We start from the raw sequence: 21,368 nt of genomic DNA on the forward strand, positions 1-21,368 counted from the left end.
AGGTTGAATACAAAATATTATATTTTACCTCTAAGTGGAGTTTATGAGCTTGAGCTCAAGGTTGGACTGATGAAGTTCATGGAGATGGCTTGCGTGTTTTTCAGAGCAAAATGTGGAGGCCTATGACACTTTGTAAGTAACTACACAGAAATACCTTAGTGGTCTGACTTCATCAGAAAAAAAAAAATGTTTCTAACCTCTATTCTATCTGAAAGAAAGCAATAATGACTCAGTCCTCACTGATGCAGTATATTCTCACTGCCTTCAGTAGCACTGTTCCTAGTTCTCTTCTCAAGGCCGTTAGCTAACTAAAAAAAATATAGCCAGACCATCTCATTCAATGATGCCCTGCAATAAAATAATGTTATTATATATAAATAATATTATTGCAATTCTTAAAAAAAAAAAAAAAAAAAAGGAGATATTACATTGTTTACATCCACACATTCATGATGCAGACAGGCATATATTTGGTATCATTTACAGGAAACTGGTCATGCATATGTCTCTACCAACCAGAGAACAAGCAGAGCTGATTTATCATACTGATATAATATCCCAGATTGCATCTGATTTACCATATTGATAAAGTATCCCAGAGTGCATCCAAAGAGGGAAATATGACTTGGATTGCTTTAAAAACAAATTATACACATGCTTTCTTCAAATGTGATGCTTTAGAAATAGCTTTATATAATTCCTTATTCTTACTGGAGGTTTTATTGCACATTAGTATATCTTCTGTTCCTTTGTAGAAATGCACTATCATGTATCCCACGTCATGGACAAGCCAGAAAATATGCAGATTCTAGCAGGTCGACGTTTAGGTGTTGTGTGCTAGGTATAGCTATTACAGCTGAATGCTGTTAATATTGTGAAGGGAAAGAAATATGAAGAAGAAACTAGACATCTGGAGCATTAAGCAAAGAGTGCCAAAATAATAAGTGTTTAGTTTAACCCCAAAAGTTACAGGTTAAGAAGCAAAACATTCCCTAACAATACAGTCCATGCAGGCCTACGTATATTTTGTTTTAACTCTAAACACAAAGGAAAATATAAACATAGTTGACATCAGTGGCATAAGAGTCAAAACTTTTATGAATTTATTCCACTGTTCATAAGAGGTCTACAATATAACAGATTTTGACATATGTTAACCCTTCCAAAACTTCACCCAGCAAAAAAGACCTTCTAAATCTGGAATTGGTCTATGTGCTGTCTATTGGATCCTATGCAGAACACAACTACTATGAGGGAAGTAATCCAGTACCTGATCATGTAATCTGTTTTACACTGGAGCTAAGTGAAGTATGCCCTAACTGTCTATGAGAACCATGTTGCCTTCCCATTGTGTTACTGTGGGCAGAGAAAATGGGCAAAATTGACTTTTTGCTCCCCAATGTCCAGATGACTTAATTGCAGGACGTTCTGATGATGTAGCTTTCAGAGCTACATTTATTTGGAAAAGTTTTATTTGGAAAATTAATGAACACTAAACTGAAAGGCAGATTTTTAGGACACATATGGCATAGTAGGAAAGACAAGTGTGAGGAAAGAGAGTGAAATTTTGCAAGTGAACCTATTAACCCCTAAAGCATTAACATGAAGAATGTATGTGTAGTCTGGATGATACAATGTGTCAGAACAGAGAGAATTTTTGGTGTGCGTGTATATTTTTTTAATTAAGGGTAATGAGGGGAGGGGAGATGACTCAAAGAAGAATTCAAAGAGGAGAGAGAGACAGAGAGAGAGAGAGGATGGAAATCAGTCCTGGGCCCACAGCCATCAAACCAGGTGGCAGAAACTGGTTTCTTGATGACAGGAGGGCAAACCAGCCAAGGAAACTCCTCTCCTTTCCTCAGCAAGAGGTCAGAATAGAAGACTGATGTAAGAAAGCAGATATACTATTGCTGGGGGTTTTATCAAGAGCTCACTACCCTGCTATATTGTGGAAAATGCTGTTCTCTCTCATACTCAACTTCTACTTCACAGCTCCACTTCCTCCCCATGTAACAGGACCATCTTTCTGAGAGGAAAGCAATGGGCAGCACCTGTTAGCTGGTTCCTTGCCAGGACACTCAAAGCTTGCCCTTTGCAAGAAAGCAGGAACAAGTCAGAAGAAAAAAAGTGAGCAGGGCTTAGATGTTTCACCTTGCACAAAGGAACAGTGTGGATACAAGTACTTTAGTGTATTAAGGCCCTGCACAAACCTCATACTCTTCTGCTTTCCCAAGTATAACATTTGCTCTGGATGGAGACCAGCTAGGGCACAAACCTGCTTTAACCCTGTTTGATCAAGGGAAGGAAGGACTGGAAGGGAATGCAACCTGTGATTTTTTAATTTTTTTCCCCCAAAGAAGACATGTTCAGTGTGGTGCTTAGAAGGGACTCACAAGCACATTCTTAGTTTGAGAGTGGAAAAAAGTCATGTAATGTTTCACAATTTGAAGGTTTTTCTTAGGTTGACAGAAAAATATTCATTACTGCAAGAGCTGGATGGAGAACAGGACCCCAGATATTGCCCCGCACCTAATAGACTCCTGTTACTCCTCAGATGTTGTATATGTATGTACTACCTTTCTGATCAGAGTCTTGCCTCTAGCTACGTTCCCTTGACACATCAATATCTCCCACATGTTTTGCATGCCTACTTCCCTTCTAGCTCATCATCTTAGTGCTCTTTTTTCATTCATGGACTGTGAATTTTATTAACCGACCCATTTCCCCTGCTCAGACATCACAACTCATTCACAACTCAAGTTCACTGCTGCAATGTTTCAAGGCTTTGCACTGTGGCTATGCCGGCTCAACAGGCAGATATCAGATTCACAGGTAAAAGTATTCAAGTGCATAGAATTTCAGGTGTTTAAGGTGGCTGCAAGACTTACACTATCTATTCTCAGGTAGACATCTCACTTAGTGATGGAAGCTTTGTCCAGATGTAATACACTAAGGAGGTGAGGAACTTACTCTTCATAGTTTATTGTTTAAATAACATAAAAATCTAAAGTGTTTGTTTGTTTGTTTGTTTGTTTTCAGAATACTACAGGAAAGTAAAATCTACTCTTAAAAACAGTTCTTGACCACAAAGTCTGGCCTAACTGTACTCAGAGCTGGACCTGGGAGGAGGCAGAGATGTTTCCCTTCTTCAGACCAGGGACCACTCTCCTTTCACCTCCCTAGTCACTTGTCCTCCTGCTGAGCCACAGACTTGGCCTGGCCTTTTGTCCCATATCCTGCATTTGTGAGGGAATCATCTCCCAGTCAAGGCCTTCCTATTTGTAAACTTCCCTGGGAACCATGAAACTAACCAAAATTATAAATGCCTGATTAAGTACTCCTTCCATTTGATGAATGTCAATATTGCAACATTCTGGATATAATTTAAAAGCATAACAACTCTTGATTTCATTTTACATATCAAAGTCAGGTCTTCTTTTTTGCTGGTGTAAGTCTACCTACAAGTACGCTTATGCTGGCAAGGAACATAGCCCATCAATTTTATATTGTATACAAGTCAAGCACTTGAAATGAGCATGAAACCTGCTAGCTAAATGGGAAGCTCACCCTTTTTCATATATTTTCAAGGTTACTCTACCACATCATCCACACAGAATATGTACGTTTCCTTTCTCTTGTGTTAGTGTTCAGAGAAGAAAAAAATGGGACCTTATTCTAATCTTAAATATTGGATAACCAATGCTTAAATATTGAATAACCAATTTGTGCCAAGAAATCCTAAAGTTTGAGTTCGGTACATCGCTGTACCATGAAAATTTTAAAAGCTCCCTTCCAATATGCCGCTCTTTTAGAGGTACCAAGCACCACAACATATTTACCTTCCTGTGCAGCACCACTGTAGGAAGTCACACAGAAATAAGTTGCAAAAACACCATTCATTTCCACACAGTTAATATAAACAAGTCACTATAGAATACAGATTTGTAATGGAGCCTGTAGCTGTTCTGAACATGTTTTCAGAGAGAAATACTGATGTATTTGACTACTCCAGCATCTGGGGTGACACTTTATCAAAAGAGAAAAGACACTACGAATTCCAAATTTGTTATTCCATATAAATGCAGTGGTTAATTAAGTTACCTTTGACAATTTCATTACCTTTCTAATCATGCTTGAGTACTATTCAAAATTTTGAATGGAGCAGGTTCACAATTGAAAATAGAGATTCATACATATATAAGCAAATTAATTACTTGAAATTACTATGTTGCAACTCTTAGGGCTGTGCCATCTATTTTTTTTTAGAAATAATCAGGTACTGAAAATCCATGACAGTATTTATGAATTTCAAAAGTTTAGCAATTTGTACAAAATGTGAGGTGGCTTTGTCCCAGTTGTTTTTCTGATAAAACATTCCAGTTATCCAGTCAGAGAGCAGAAGCAATGTGATCATCACATGCCAGGAATTATGAATAACAAATAGCAGTTGTGGTATACAGTTGCAAACGACCCTTCCTGTAAAAATTGTTCACTCAAACTGCTTGGTGAATGCTTATGCATGTTATATACATTTACAGATGTCAAGGATGACTCACTTTTGACTTGTGAATAAAGAAACAAGACTAAATTAATCTTGTTTCCAATTCACTTAATAAAATTAAACCCCGCCAAAGTACTTCAGTTTGATTTATAAAGCTCTTAGGGTACAATTTCTGTAAGACAGTTGCCCAAGACACTACCTCTTTCCTGCAGCATCATCACAGAAGGAGATACTACATGGCATTCTGGAGTCATTTTATCTTCTTTTTTCAATCTATGGAAATGTTTTAAAATTATATGTGTGAATCCTATCTTTGGGAAATATGACTCAATGCCCTTAGCAAACAAATAAGCAATAAAATGAATACAAAAATATTACAGACTTTGGTAATGATATGGAAATTTACATTTGGGCACCTTGATTATCTGCTCATAGCAATGTAGTAAACCTATGTCTCAATTACAATAAAAGTTAACGTCAAATGAAAAGTACTGTGTAGACTATTGAATCTGCACAAATTGTTCTCACGGAAATGACACTAGTTGTCTTTCATGCTGTTCACAATAAACAAATTTCTTATCTGACCTGGAATCACGAGACTCTTATAGCAGTAAATATTATACTTAGTATATGTTATACAGTAGTAAATATTATTTATAAATATCTGTAATAGTAAACATTATACATGTCCTATGCATTTGTGGGATTATGACTTGAAGCCCTCTGTTTGTACTTGGCAACATTCCTTATGCTTATATATTATTCTACAAAGTTTGAGATCTATACCTTTGAACAGCTTACTGAAGTAAAACAAAATAGAAAGATAAAGGTCAATGAAAATATTACTTTTCTAATGCTTTCTAAAACACAATGCCAAGTATAAAAATGGCTGAGGTGTTAGATGAAAATTAATTTAGACAGTTTGTGTTTGTTCATCCTGAAATATCACTCCAAGCCTTACAAAGCACACCCAGATGACTGGTATCTTCCTTCATACATCTACTTTCAGGTCAATACTGCCGGGAACAAATTATCAGGAGCCTTGCCAAGAGCTTATCACACAACAAACTGTCTGAAATAGCCTATAAATAAAATATTTGTAAAGGGATTCAGAGATACATAGTAAAGATTCTTATATACCTGCGGGGTGGGGAGGGGGGGGGAAACAGTAATGGCAAGAAAGCTATTTCTTCCGGCTAAAATTTGAGATATGTGTAGAAAAACCTGGAGTGCCCACATATTTTGGTTGCCTTTCTCTAAAAATAGTTGGCATGACTGCAGGTTGATTTTAAGATTAAGAACACTGTACTCAGGGTGACAGATCACCTTAGGACCCCATGCACAGTCCCCTGCCAGCTCCATCCCTCTGGGGCCGTGCAGAAAGGTCCAGCAGCTGGGCAGGTGGACCAGGTTCAACCATTCAGTGTTCCTGGCACTATCACATCACTGTGCATGGAAGCTTGCCCATCGGAGTCTAAGGAAGCACATCTATCCCAAGCACCATGGGAAAGTGTAGTAGATGTTTTGTCAGTTCTCCACAAGCAAAGAAAGTGTTATATTTGTGCCACTAAACACAAAAGCTACTTACCATTATTTTAAGGCAGTGGCCAAACAGTTTAGTTCAAGCAATAAAACACAATTAAAAATCTTAGAAATAATATTTTTTTTCTCCTCAGCCAGTGTATATAGATTTGGCAGCTGCCCTCTCAACACTCCTCTTGTTGTACCTAGTAGCTGTCCGGCCTTTTCAATTTCAGCAAGTTACAAGTTTTCATACCATTAAGCCAAAAACAATACTTAGTCAGCAGCAAGAAACTATAAGGAAACTTCATTCATATGCTGAAGTACAGCACCTCATTTAGCAAAGTTGTGACAATACCTTATAAGTCTTCTTTCAGACTACATCCTATTAATAGCAATGAATTAATACTGAGCTATTAGAGAAATTGTCAAACCATTATAGAAAGAATAAAATCTCTGCTTGTACCAGTAAGAACATCTCTACTGAAGCCAATGGATCTGGCCCTTATGGCACAGGAAGCGTGGCCCTCCTTATTTGTAAACTGTATGTTGTCATGCACTACTGAAAGATCTCAGACATAAACTTGAGGGTGAAGGCTGCTGTACTAATCCAGCTGGAAGAAAGAAAGAAAGCAAAAAACAGAAAACACAATTGTATGCCATGTGACTAAGCCCAAATAATTCACACTTTTAGAGACTGTTGTTTACTTTTAGTTGGTTGGTTGTTGTCTTTTTTTACTTACTGCTTTATATGTTCTCTTTTGTCCAGCATGTTTTCTGATTTGTTCTCCATTAGGCCCAGTTTCAACATGCATGGAATAGATAATGTCAAAGAAATCTTCTACCACGGCTACCCGCCGTAAAGACAGCTTCTCATCTACACCTACTCCATCCTGAAAAGAAAAAAAAAAGAAAGGAAAAAGTAAGGAGGAGAGGAGGAATAAGTAAGTGGTGATAATCATGAGACACATTCTCCTCTTTCAGCAAGGAGTTAAAGACCCTTCCTCTGAGATCTGAAGGTCACCCAGACATGTCTGTGAATGACAGAAATAGTAAGGTAAAAAAGTTGTATGATCAGAAAGATCGTATGACACTATCCCTTGCAAACAGTCCATTTTGCCAAGGCAGGGCATTTGGTTTCTTGACAGAAAGTGATCTTCCATTATTTCAAAAATGATACAAAAAGTATCCATGCTTGTTTCTCGAAATGCACAAACAACATTCAAAGGCAGAAGCAGTCCCAGTCGTGGCATGGAAATGCGTTATATGGCTGCTAATAAGAATGCAACAGCTCTTTCATCCTCTTATTCCCCTCCCAGTAAATCTGTACCTAGCATTTCATAAAGGTATTTAATAAAAGGTTTTAATTCACAGGTGACAGAGCTGACTGTAATTATGAATACAAAGGAAGTTGTTATAAACAATTTACCCCCAGAAAACCTGCTTGAAAATATACTGCCTGAAGACATACCACAATAAGAGGAAAAGAAAGAGATATTTCTAAAATTTGTGCTTTTGTACACAAATGTCAGATTGGAATGAGTGACAGAAAAGTGAGGACATCTACCAACTGATTTCCATAACTGACAGTGCCGTGGTAGCTAAAGACTTCTAAATAGAAAGAGTCCCCAGTGGCTCTGAAATTAATCAGCGCAGTTCAATTTGGACCATCCATATGAGGGTTTTTTGTTTTACAGCTGTCTATGGATTCAATTCTAATGAAGGGGAAAGAATTGGGAATCTTGTTTTTCCAGAGCAAGCAGCTATGAAGCAGGCTGTGTTTCGCAGTACAAAATAAGTTTGTGAGGAATAAAGTGAGAATGGCCAATTCACTTGCAATCCAACTCAGTCTTTGAATTTAGACCTCAGGAAGCAACAGTGTCACCTAGCCTTCATGGAGAGGCTCCCATCCCATGAGCAGTCCCTAAAATTTCATTAACCATCTGCATGAAAATTCTGTGGCATCATGGTATGTTCAGATATCAGCATCAGTAAGAGTTTGTTTGGTATTACCCACTGCTGTTGTGTGTTATTAAAATAATAATAATAATAATAATCTTTAGAGATGGGGCAACAGATTTTTGCAGTTTTAACCTTTAGGGAAATTCACACATGATCTCTGCAGGGGGACCCATCCTCAATCATTATTTTCTCACCACCCAAACGGCTTGGTGGGATCCCTAATGATTTCAAACACTCTTATTATGACAGTGTTATCTCTCGCCACTCTCAGAACACTCAGAAGTTTATAGTGTTGATTAACTGATAAAGATTTAATCTGTTTATTACTAATGAGTTTTGTTTTAGGAAATTTCCTACAGGGGAGCTCTCTTTTTTAATTGAAGAGAAATGCATTACAATGATATTAATTTAAAACCTGAGATGCTACATCAGCAGAACTGACACATACAAACATTAAGAACACATTCAAAGAAGAACCTCAAAAAGAAAACTCTTTTTGCTGCTATTGGTGGCCATACTGTCCAGTGCTCTTTTTTCGTAGTCCCAGATGTCCCCTCACTGGACAGAGATCCAAAGGCAGGTAGACATGACGTGGCTGTGTTCTTCAAGTGTGTGTTCTCCTTTCAGCTGAATAAAATAGTAAGCATGACTACTACTTTCAAAAATACAAGGAAATAAAATTTGCACAACCTTATGTCATGCCTTCTAATTGAAATGCCAGAAAATGAATAAAAACTTAGAAAATCTTGTCAGTCAAAGAGGGTAGGAAAAAATGATGTACACTGAGTGGAAACTCCTTCAGGGTAAGACAGAATTATTACTTAGCAACTATACTCCTAACTTCACCATAAGGATATCTGGCTGGGCCTGGGCAATGAGTAGGTCAGGCTTCACTCCACATGGTGCTGCATAAGATGATAAGGTAGACCCTGTTTCAGAAAACAGTGCTTAAAAGGTGCTGAACTGCTGCAAGTAAGCTGTGAAGTATATCTGGCACAATGCAATGCTCTGCAGAGACGTAAGCTTTAACTGCAGAAGCAATACACCAGATGAGTAACTTGAATGAGAATGAGATAGCTATTTACTAAGATTTTTGATATCCCAGTACTGACATCCCAGCAAAGAAAAAGCTGGGCAAATGATACAACCCCAAATCTCCATTTAAACTATAATGTCTCTGAAGTGGATGCAGTTGTATTACTTTCCTACCACGTGCCATTACACTACACTTTTATCCTGAAATTGCTATTTGATAAAGGCATTAACAAAGCAGTTCTACTTTTTAAGCTGGCTTTGGGTAAAATTTTCACAGTGCCTAAGGGGACATTTTTTTTAGCCTCAACTAAGTCTAAAAAGAGATGAATGAGGGAATACATGATAATGCTATTCAGATGTCTAAAAGGCTATGAAATGTCCACAAGGGACAGGACAAGTAATAGGCTTAGACCACGGCAAGGGAGATTTACATTACACATTATGAAAAACTTACTATAAACGTGGATAGTCAAGTACAGTAACAGTTTACCTGGGGAGGTTGTGGGATCTCTGTCACAGGAGAATTTTGAGACCAGGTTAGACAAGTATCTGTCAGGGATAGTTTGAGTAAATCCTCTCTTGGATAGACCAGATATTAATTGAGTCCCTTCTTGATAACTCCATGACAGAGAAGCTCAAAGACCATGTTCAAAGCAACTTGGCTACTAACATCTCTAAGAGCGCAAGAAGGATATTTATAAATCACTGGGGTATTCTAAGGCATTTTTTTCATCATGGTAAGAGCCCAAGTCCCACTTTCAAAAATGACTTAAGGATAGAATCCTCACTGAATGTTTCTCTTCAAAAATTGGTCTTAGACTCTTAAATCTTTTAGGTTGACTGTCATCGCATTTGTTTTAGCCATCACAGAGGTATGCCCCTATTCTAAGTCAGTTTCCAAAGATTTCTCTTTGGTTATCAGTGTAGCAGGCACTGCCAAAATGCAACTCATCCTTGTAAGAGCTAGAATGCTTTCAGTATCTACCAGTGAAAAAGTTACTTTATTTTACTCTTTGCATTGCAGGTTTTCCTTGTTTTTATCTTTATTCATTCATCTTCCTATGTGCTTAGGATACAAATAAATGTTTCTTTTCCTTTTCCTTTTCAGCCCTAAAAATTGCATTTGCACTCTGAGATTAAAGTTGTTCGTTTGTTTCTAGTTATCGACATAAAGAATACGTTTCTGGACAGAATTGACCTTTACTGACAGTTGTTCACCTCTCACTAAGGATCCACTGCTAAGGATCCCTTTGAACAATGGTGCTTGAGGAGAGAGTCAGTCTCCTTTACTGAGGTGGAACCTGCAGGGCTAGCAAGAGTAAAGAAGAGGAAAAAGCTTGCCAGTGATGCAAACATATAAAACTCTTAGTGCAAACTACAAAAACATCTATTAAATAAAAGGCCGTCATTTGGGCAGTTACTTTGCAGAGGATTTAACACAAGCCTTTAAAATTAAAGCCACCAAAACAAAAGTGCTTGTAGTTTCTTGCTTGGGAATACCTGGCACCATCTCATGTTGAAATTTTGTGGGGGAAATAGGTCTCATAAAACATCCTCTTGTTTCATGAATGAATATAACTATTGGCATCTTTACAGTGTTTGAAAAATCTTCCTATAAACACATGATAAAAGGAAATGGAAAATAAAAGTAAAGGCTTGGTTGGTGGTTCTATAAAAACGTGCAGATCTATAAAAACCTCTTGTAAAAACATCAAAGTCAGAAGCATCTACAAATCATTAAGGGTAGATGGAAATAACAATCAAGCTAAATATTTAATTACATTACGTAAATCACACACAAATGTAAGACTCCTTTGAATGCTGCAATATTTGTGTAACATTTTTCTGACACATACCGCTTTAGATTACAGAAGAGTTAAAGCACAACCATGCCATCACACCTCTGCTGCCTAGTATCACGTTTTTCTGTCTTTCATATGCATTTTCACTGTACCCTGAGTGTACTATATATCCTTACAAAAAGTTCTGCATATAACACAGCCTCCTTGTTAGCCTATACATAATGAACTCCTGACATGATTGTATGCAGGTATTTCATTCCTTTTGAACGGAACACAGAAAAACTTTGTATCATAAGCATTAGCAGAAACCAGTAGTTTATGTATAACATAATCCTTATATATCTGTCTGCAGAAATAAGTTAAATGATCACACTGAAAATCCCATTATTTGTTACTGCCTTTATCTGCTTGCTCAGTAACTGTAAAAAATATTAATATTTAAGAAGAGTGATGACCATTTAAGAATGTCTCTTGCTCCCATAGAAACGAACAAATCTATTTTCATCAGCACACTGATTTGAATTCTCAGGTTATTAGTATATCCATTCGAATATCTAACTCTCCTGTCAATGCAGCATAAATCTACAATAGATCAAAAATATTAGCATTTGCTAGCTGTTATTAAGTGATGTAAAACAAATAAATTGATCATTTCTATCCAGTTCCTAATGGAAGGTGTCTATAAGAGCAAAAGGGGTATTTATTATTTGAAATGTATTGTTTCTGCTACTCGTTATATGATCCATTTGAACAGCTAGTCTCATCTTCTACCAGCAGATGGAGACAAGAAAAATCAAAGTTACATTAAGGCAGATGTACACCATTTCCACTTGACAAATCCTCTACCTGGAACTTTTAGAGCAATAAACCCCACAAAGAATAAACCTAAAAGCTTGGATGTGACATTATCAAGTCAAACTTCACTGTGGAAATAAATCTTAAAAATGAAAAGAATCAAGTGAAGTAAAATGGCAAAATAATATATCATTTGAGATGAGAGACTAAAACTAAACAATAGACACAAAGTTTACAATTTTCTTCTGAACAGAAATTTTATGGAAGCTTTAGGTGGAAAAAAAAGTCCTCTGCTGTCCAGATGGGGAAGCTTAAGAGACCCAATAAACAGTAACAGACCGAATCAGTTCTGAGCAGAAGTCCCTTACTCCTTTGTCTCTTGGACTGGTCCAGATGATGGTAAAACACCAAAGCAAAATCTCTGTCAACAGACCATAACACAGGAAGTGCTGAGTGCCAAATAAATGTAAAAGATCTCACTTGAAAGAACTGTCCTACTGTGAAGTTTTAGGCGAGGTCATCTTTTTGATATGAATTGTTAGCTCTATTAAATTAAGCTCTAGCAATTACAGATAATGGATTGTGAAAACCAGCTTGCCAAACAGCAAAAGGAAGGTCTGTCACCTTTATTTCCTTGAAATGTAGTAACACGGGAAAGGGAATGATTTCATGACAGACAAGGTACCTCCAGAGGTATCTTCAGAAGCCCCTTTGGCATGAACAGGATAATAACCTGGCCAATGTCTCTGAGATAAATATTTAAAGCTCTTTCCATATTGGAGATGGACAGAAACTTTTCTTTTTCCTCTGTCTTGGGAGAATTATGGATGGACAAGCAGACACAGGTTAGGCTGCAGACTACTCTTCATAGTTAAGAGGTACTTCTTAACTAAGGTCTGGATGTTGTTTTGCCTCAGCACACTAACACTTGATTTTTTTATTTCTTCTTAGATTTTTAAACATTCACACAACCATTCTGAACAAAAATGAGTCACAAGACAGGCCACATTTGACTATTTGTTAAGTCTGTTGATCCAGGCTAACCAAACACCATGAGTGATATCTATATAAGCAAGCAGAGCAGCACAAGAGGAGCAGATCTGTAAAGCAAAGCAGTTGATACCAAGGAGCTGATGCCATCCTGCATGTATTTCAGGCTAGCTTTAGTCTGGTCCCTGGCTTTGGACACCCACCTCTGGTTGAAATCCAGTAGGTGCCCATGTGTTAAAAATGCCAGTTTTCTTTCACTGAAAGTATCCAGTTCATGCACTGAAAAAGCACTGGAGGTGAAACAAAGCACAGTAAGCGAGTGTGGTCAGGAGACCTGTTTCAAGTGCATGTTCCTTTTCCTAAACCAAAACACCAGTGCAGATGCAGCCACAGCTTTGTTAATATAACTAGCATTTTTCACATGTGCACATTGTGATGAACATTACCCAAAGAGATGAGGAAGTCACTTACATATCTAACTCAGGGCACACACTGCCCTGGTGTGACTGGGGAGAGCAGAAGAAAGGAAGAAACTGAACAAACACGTGTTCTGACATGGAGGCCGTATTTGCCACGTTACTCCATCTACCTGCCTCCTATCCAGCAAATTCCTGCCTGCTTAGCCTGCTGAAATGACAGATGATGACTTCATCACTAGATGCAGTCTTATTACAGCTTGCCTCTTTTGCTTTTCTTTGTTTTCTGACAAAGAAAGCAATTTAATGCTGTATTCTGTCTACAGAACTATCTGGAGTTGGTATATTTAATATAGGAACAATAAACCCATATGCATCATTTTTAGTGAAAAGTATGGAAAATTTCCAATGAAACCAAAGCTAGAACTGTACAGAAAGAAAGGAAGAGCACATACAACACCTCCAGGAAGACTGCAGTTTGCACTTTTGGTGATTCCTAACACCGGGAAAACAAATTAACTCAGCAAATTGCATTTTTTAGTGATTAATTTGAATTTAGCTATAATTCACCAATGAATTCTTCATTTTAAAAAAGCTTACAGAGGGGAATTCCTGATCTTACATTGCTTCCAAATAGTTTGTCCAGAAGTCTATATTTAAAACGGCAAAGTGACAACTATTTCTTTTTTTTTTTTTAATATGTAATATTTACCAGATTGTATTATTTCCTGTTCTTTGAAGGATGCTGTCCGTTTCCTAGGGGGTTAGTTTTCTATTAGAGCTAATTAAGTTTTGTCTTTGAATTTATTTAATATTTATTTAATATTCATTACAGTTCGGGAAACATTCAGTAGATTTCACTTGCCCTTTTCAAACCCGCTGTTTTGTAAGCAGCTGAGAGGTAGTACACTTAACTAGGACAGTAAGGATAACCAAACAGAGGAGGAGTGGAACATAGCCAAATATCATCTGAACTTTTTGCTTGAGCTCACATTCATGATCAAAGATTTAATGCACTTATTCCCTCTTGGTGATTCATTAGAGGACTAACGAGGAACAGAATTTTCTATAATTGTGTGATTTCTAAGAAATGGCACTTTTTAAGCTTAAAAAACAGCCAAGACTTCAGTTCTACCATCTAACATGATGAAAGTGTGTGAAAATTTGTCCTATTACAATAATCTGTCATTCTTTGACTGAAAGTAAAACTGAACATAGAGGTAATTATTAGGATAGCTATAAAATATGATTTCTCCTTACAAAGCAACACAAAAAAAAAGTTCAAATAAGTTACTCTGAGTAGTAATTTTTTTGTATCTCTTCAATTGTACTAAAAAAAAATGTAAAAATATCATCAGGTTAAAGCCCCAAAACAGAAGGACAGCAGGTCAGCAAAGCAGAAGTGACCATGAGTTGTACAAATACTGAAATGACAGTCTCTTTAAACACTTTTTCATGTGCTTGTGCTCTTCTTAAATTTTATGTAATAATCATATCAGCCAAACTGTAAACAGTGACTTCAAGACTTTTACAGAGGAGATAGCAATGCTAAGCTAAAAGCTTAACAAGGTAACTGCCTTCTCAGTCTTACAGGTAAGCTGGAAGGGTCAGCTGCTACTGGTGGATATTTTGAAGACAGGGGACTTCAGCTCCCCAGTCTAACAGTTCAGCACATTGCATACTAATTTCCATGAAACTTTGTTTCTAAAAGTTACTAGAAATGGCAATACATGCAAAATTTAGTTTTATTTTTGTCTTGAAGCAGTTCTTTGCATCTATATAGCACTTCCGTGAAAATTATAAAAATTGTTTGTCCCAGATAAGTTTACCAGGATCACATAAAACAACTAATTCTCTTCTAATATTTTTTTGACTTTAGGGGATATTAAAATTAATGGGGTTTGGTCCTAGATTGGTCCTGTTTGATATGTTTTGTTTTTATTTTTCTAAACTACAATCTCTGGCATTGTCATCAGCTCAGCAAAAATAAATTGTAAAGCTACTAACTGAATATTAACTCTTAACATTCCTTTGATGTTTCCAAAAGTGCATAATTATATTTTAAAATGTGCTACAGGTATTCAAGCAGTAGGGGAATGCAAGGTAGATCTATAATGCCACCTTTTTTCAGACTGATGAAATGCAACTAGTGTATGCCAAAAGTAACCTAACACTGAAGTGAAGTTTAAATGATGAGAACTCATTACCCAAAAGTGCTGGCTCTGAAATTAAATGTGTATTTTTGAATTATATTCCAAATACTCACAGTTGTGTGATACACGGGTGTTCCCAGGAGGAGCTTTTTTAATAAATAATGTAATATATATGTGCCAAGGGTTACATACTAGAATCAGGTTCCAGGAGGATACCACACCACAGATCAACATTGCTCAGTGAGAAAACTTAAAATAATAATAATAATAAAGTGCTTTAAAAGCCTGGCTAATTTGTAAAATAGTCAAAAAAGTCAGGGGAATGAGATGGATCAGAAGACTGCTAATAGGATATAGTGTTATTGTGTCTGGACCTCTGGGTTCAACTCCAGCAAGGGCTTTTGTCCCTTAAACTTGCTTCCACCTGCCATGTACTGCAAGGAATAACCCTGGGGTGGCAGGGAGATGAAGTGTGTGACCTAATCTCTCCCATCTATGTTTCTGCAACAGCTGTTCACTTGCTTATACAAAATGAGTTCATGGTCTCAGCACAGCTCCCAGAGGACAGCTGTCTCCATCACCAAAACCACTGCTACAACAGACCATTAGGTGCCATTAATTGGTAACCTCATTAGCAACATCAGTAAAGGCACTGGGGATCAGATTTTCAGCTGCACTGGTGCTGCACAGGCAGCTTATGGTAGGGATGGATGAGAAAACATTAGCGGTTTTGCATCACCCACACAAAACCTTGGTTCTGGTACAACCCAGGTGCCGATTCAGCAAGTTCATTCGCAAGGCACAGCACAGAATAGAGAGAGCTGTCCCCAGCCCCAGTGCCTAAGGGGACAGGAGCCTCCAGCATACATCGTGCTCCACACAGGGGCTGTTGCTCTGTTTGCATAGCCAATACACTGCCCACACTGGGAGAAAGCTGCTTGCTGGTGGGGAGCACAGAGATATTTCTGAGGTGGGAATTTCCTGGAGTACAAGCTAACAGTCTCTACTGGAGGTGCCTCTAGATTTCTGCAAGGACTAATGGACAGGGATTACGAAGGGCTTGCTGTAATTACGCAGGTAGCGTTACCTGATCAGCGATACAGGCCTTTGCTCACTCAGCTGTCAGGTTAGTGCAAAACTGAATTCACAGGGCTGTGCATGACACACTATTTCTGTCTGCACACAGCTTTAGCAGTACTGATGTTACAGCCCTGATGAGCTAGGAGCACAAGCAAGGAACTGTAGGGAGAATTAGGCTCCCACCAGGTCTGAAACAGAAGTAGCAAATGTCATGTCAGATATTGGCAATAAGTCTTCAGTGTAGCCAGCAAATGTCGTGAACAAATATCTAACAATGATTTTCAGGAAAATTCATTATGAGGGTTGCAGAAGTTATCGCTCCAAAAATGCATTTATAAAACTCTACTCCGACGTCAGACCCGAGGGAGGGCTTGTGCACTCAAAAGTGCACATCAAACTAAATTAGCTGGTAAACAGACAATATTGCCTTTTTTATAATAGTTGTTAATGTGTGTGCGTTTGTGTGTGCAGATCAGATTTTACAAAATGAAATGACCTCAGCAGACTTATATGGGGCTCTATAACAACTTATTTGTAGGCTTGATCTTCAATTAAATTACTTTTGTCTAATTCCATTTTTTTTTCTCTTACAACAGCATTTTTCTCTCCTGGGTAACCTAGGCAGGAGCAGGTGCCAGATGCAATCCTTACGTTTCTGTGAGGAAGCACTGCTGCAGACAGATCATTTACACCAATTTTTCTCCTTTTTTTCCTCCTCCATTCCCTAACTGTAAACAAAACCTACAGCATGAAGAGGCCAATCCTTGCCAGCAGAAGCAAGTTTTGAAAAACACTGCGCAGCCATATGTTCAGCCCTGACCAGCACGATCGTTAGGAGGCTGACATCTGCAGATGGAGGGTTCATATCACCATTCAGCAGAAACATGCTGCTACTGTACACTGAAGTCAACGTTGGCCAGACTTTGCTCAGGATAAACGCTCAGCACTGGCCTGCAATATCGCCATGCTGATTAATTTTTGCTACAGCGACACACACAAAATATGCATCTAAAAAGAATCTAAGAAAAAATGGTGGCAGTGACTGAAAAATGGAGCCTTTACAACCCCTTTTGGTAATCCTCTTTATAAAGAACATTCTTCTGTATCAAATGCTATCTTGAAGCTGTTTTTGTGATAGAAAACACTTGCCAATGATGAACCTTCATGAAAGCCCACCAAATTCTTTTTGGCCGGTAGGGTTATGCCCTAGGAGAATACAACCACATAAAATGGTCTCCCTAACTTCTTTCAAGACTCAGCAGACTTAATTTTTCTCCAAATAAACTCTTTCAACCATTTTTTCAATAATCACTATAAGAATATAAACCTTCCTCGCCTTACTTAATGCCCTTCTGAAAGCAGTGAGATTACTTAATGTTTGTGGGAGCGATATTGGTTCTTCTTAGAGAAGCAGTAAGATAAAATGCATTTTCCCCACTACTTTTTGCTGTTTCTCCCCCTTGTTCTTCTCTTAGTCTAGCTGCAGCTCCTCATGCACTCCAAACACTATTTTTCAGGGCTTAAACAGATTTATGGTCAGCAATTTCCACAGGGACTGTGTGCATGTTCTCTCAGGCATGCTCAGGCACCACTCATCGGAGGGCCAGGAATCAAAAGCTGTGTCTGTTCTGCCACTGGCAATGAAATTCAGTGGGTTCGTGCTTGCTGTGTCCTTCCTTTGGGCCTTTACTCCAATCCAGTCCCCTTCTTCGAAAGCCTAGACTTGAAACGACATGTCTCTATATGAATTGTCCTGTGTATATTTTGCAACCTTATCTAATACGCACAAATATCATCAATTGTAAAAACAGGAGATTGACTGGAACTATTTTTCTTTATTTCCTTTGATTCTGAAATGAACATACATCTCTGAACTGCAAATTCCTAGTAGAAAGGAGTTCAGTTACATGAATTTTACCCAGAACATTCCCTGCATAGAATCTGGAGCAACCCTAAACAGCAAACAGTTCAAAACATCAGTAATTGCAAATTGAAACCTTGAATTTGTAAATGCTGTTTTGCTGGGTAAAGAGTAGGTTTTTTCCTCTCATTTTTTTTTAGTGAAGATGAGGTCCTCTCCAAATCTGATCACTAATAATGTTGAGCACCATCCCTTTTCTAAGAGAATGAAAGAAACATATAGATAATGAAGGAAAACATTACTTCTTCAACAGTACTTCAAAAATAGATGTTTTGAACGAGTAGGTAACCAGATTTCCCCAACATTTGATGCATGATAGAAGATAGGAAATTGGAGTATTTGCAAGTTAAAGACTCCCTATTAATCAAACGCTTGCAAGTCTCTGCCCTAATCTACGCATGCCCACGAATTTACTACCGTAAGTATTGCTTTGCATGCTAATGTTAGTATACGTAAAGCACACTTGATGAAAGAAAAGGAAAGATGCAGATGAAATAGTCTGCTCTGTATAATTAAAGTTCATGATTATTCTTTCAAATCTGTAACAGTTAATATGCAAACTATAAGGATCTTCATAATTATTAGTACTGCTCTGTGCAACAAAACACAAACCCAGCACTATATTAACATTTTTTTCTTTGAGCATGTATCCATAACTGCACTTGCTCTCTTTATACAAAAAGAATAAAGTTATCAATTTCTCAGCTCTTTACCAGAACAGGAAGAAAAAGTTGAAACATAGCATTAGAATTCAATTATGTATTAAATACAGTATAATGATTATATTATTCATCAGGTTCACTAGAATTCAGTGCTCTGTCTCCTAATATCTTAGTTTAAGCTAGTCTGTTCAAACTGAAGCAAAACCATAATTCACCAATATTAAGTAACTTGCCCATTTTCTCGCTCCTCTGTGTATACTGGCTGTCTTAAGATAATGGGATACAGCTCTCGGATGTGTTCAATAATAATAATGATAATAATGTTTCTCTTCCTCTCATTATGTACACATGTTGTGTACAGCCTGACTGATTGATACGGCCATCCCTCCTAGAGCCGGCTGTAATTCGTGGTTTAGCTTGCAATGTGCTATGGGATTTCTTGAATTGAATAGTACTATACAAACTCAGGGATATTACAGACGAAAGAAAAATCATCTGGTCACTTAGCCCATTCCCCTACAGTACAGGGATTGTCTCCTACTGTTTACAATCTACTATCTTCAGTCCTGTTTTAAATGTCTTTTCAAAGGTAACATTCATCACTTCATGTGAGAGGCAGTCTTACATACCAGCAGAGGTAAATGCAGAATTGTTGGCTGAGCCTACAACAACAGCCTGCTACAAAATGTTTGCAAACTGCTGTGCCACTATCCCTTAGTTATGTTCACTTGGAAGACAGACACTATACGAACACTCCCTAGGACTCATTCAGGGGAAGTCTCTGTGCCATACAAGATCACATCCACCAAGAAAGTCAGCAAGGGCCTCTCGGTGGCAGTGAGAAATCAGTGATCACCTCCCCAGAGCTCTGCCACAGCTCCCAATCCCTGCTGTGCCCCTGCACTGGGGAAAAAAAAAAAAAAAAAAAAAAAAAGCTTCCTTTGTAAAGGATCCAGAAAATTATTTCTTCTAGAATAATAACATTATTCAAAATCCCATTGAAGACTCACATTGATTTTAATATACTATGACTCAAACTCCCAAGTTGTTCTATTCTTTCTAAAATCTTGCTCTGTCTGCAAAGGACTAGGGACATGCTGTCAGCACTTTCAGCCTCTCAGCAAAGCTGATACAAATAAAGAGGGAGATCACAGTTTCACACCCATGCTAGAGATGGCAAAGGGTTTAAGGCTTCAAATCTACATTACAAGGAGAGCCGTCATTTATTTTCATCTTGGTGACAACATGAACGATAACATTTTTTATTCTGTAGAGCAAAATGTTATCAGGAATGGAATTTGAAAGTGAAACCTTTTGTTTCTTTCTGCATCAATTCAACATTAAACTTCATGTTCTGAGACACTGCTTTGCCTACAGAAAGCTGTAGCTTGCTTTCCTCAAACCTTCACCTTCTCCTATCAGGCTTGCTTCTTCCTGGACTACGTTTCCCAAGACACACTGCAGAAGGAGATCATGTGTATCCTGAAACATTTAGTAAAATCAAGGATGCCAACGTAGTAGGAAATTTTGTATCACATCCCTCTCTTTGTAAATACATTGCGCCCACTCATTTGCTCGCACTGTATTGCAATCACTAACTTCAAATATCCTAAAAGGCTTTGCAGCACTTGCACCAACAGATGGAGTCAGCTGTGCGGACTGAATATGTACTGTATCTACATCACTTATGCCCTGTCTGCTCGAAGAAATACACTGTTACGTTACTGATGAATCACACCTGCTACCCAAGCCACATACAAGGCCATTTCGCCCTCACTAAGAGAACTAAATGCAAAAATCCTACATCTACAGTGGCCAAAGAAGCATGGGTCACCAAAAAGATGTTAAAAGACCACACAGACAAGCCCTGCTCTGCTCTTGCAAATAGCCTATTATGGTACTACATGTTGATTGCTACAGAATTTAAAAGGAAATGACACAGTAATTTCCCATCAAATCAAATCATTTCCAGCATAACTTTTCATTGGGGGTATTCTGCATGTATCCTGGCATTTGTTTTCTGGGGAGACATCAGGCACAGCTGCACGTCTGGTAAATATGTGTATTTGGTTTTTATCTATGCGTGTGTGTGAAATTAAATTCAATCTGATTCAATAATATGTTACTGGCATGGCAGGCTGCCTGTCCATTGCCTAAGAAAAGCGAACAGACCCTTGAGGTAGCTGTCAGCAGCTGGTACAATGCGTTTAGGATGGGGTTTTATTCTGTATCTGGGATTTTATCCCTTCTATCTATTTGCCAACATTTCCAATCCTGCTCAGTCATTTTTAACAGGAACCTGCCATCTGAAAGTACTTCACAACACAATGCCATCATTGCACTTTCTTTCTCCCAGGGTCAGGAATGCTTTCTCATCAGCTTTTTGACAAATATATTTTATGATTTCTGATATTTAAAAAAAAAAATCTTTCTAAAACTCCCTCACGTTTTGGATGATGAAGCAAAAAGGGCTGCTTCATTTAATTTTCTCCCGTTAGATCTTCCACTCAGCTGCTCCTTTTTCTATTTT

At 37.9% G+C, this 21,368-nt stretch overlaps 1 protein-coding gene across 4 annotated transcripts in view; it reads right to left on the reverse strand.

The window, feature by feature from the left end:
- The window catches only part of NOL4 (nucleolar protein 4), a 189,299-nt gene that overhangs the window by 149,906 nt on the left and 18,025 nt on the right, over positions 1-21,368 (reverse strand). For all 4 annotated transcript variants that reach the window (XM_035553235.1, XM_035553234.1, XM_035553233.1 and 1 more), the window contains exon 2: positions 6,766-6,915. In XM_035553235.1, the coding sequence (XP_035409128.1) occupies positions 6,766-6,915 (150 nt within the window). The remainder of the gene's footprint in view (positions 1-6,765; positions 6,916-21,368) is intronic.

This window comes from Cygnus atratus, chromosome 2 (assembly GCF_013377495.2).
Source record: "Cygnus atratus isolate AKBS03 ecotype Queensland, Australia chromosome 2, CAtr_DNAZoo_HiC_assembly, whole genome shotgun sequence".
Lineage (NCBI taxonomy): Eukaryota > Metazoa > Chordata > Aves > Anseriformes > Anatidae > Cygnus > Cygnus atratus.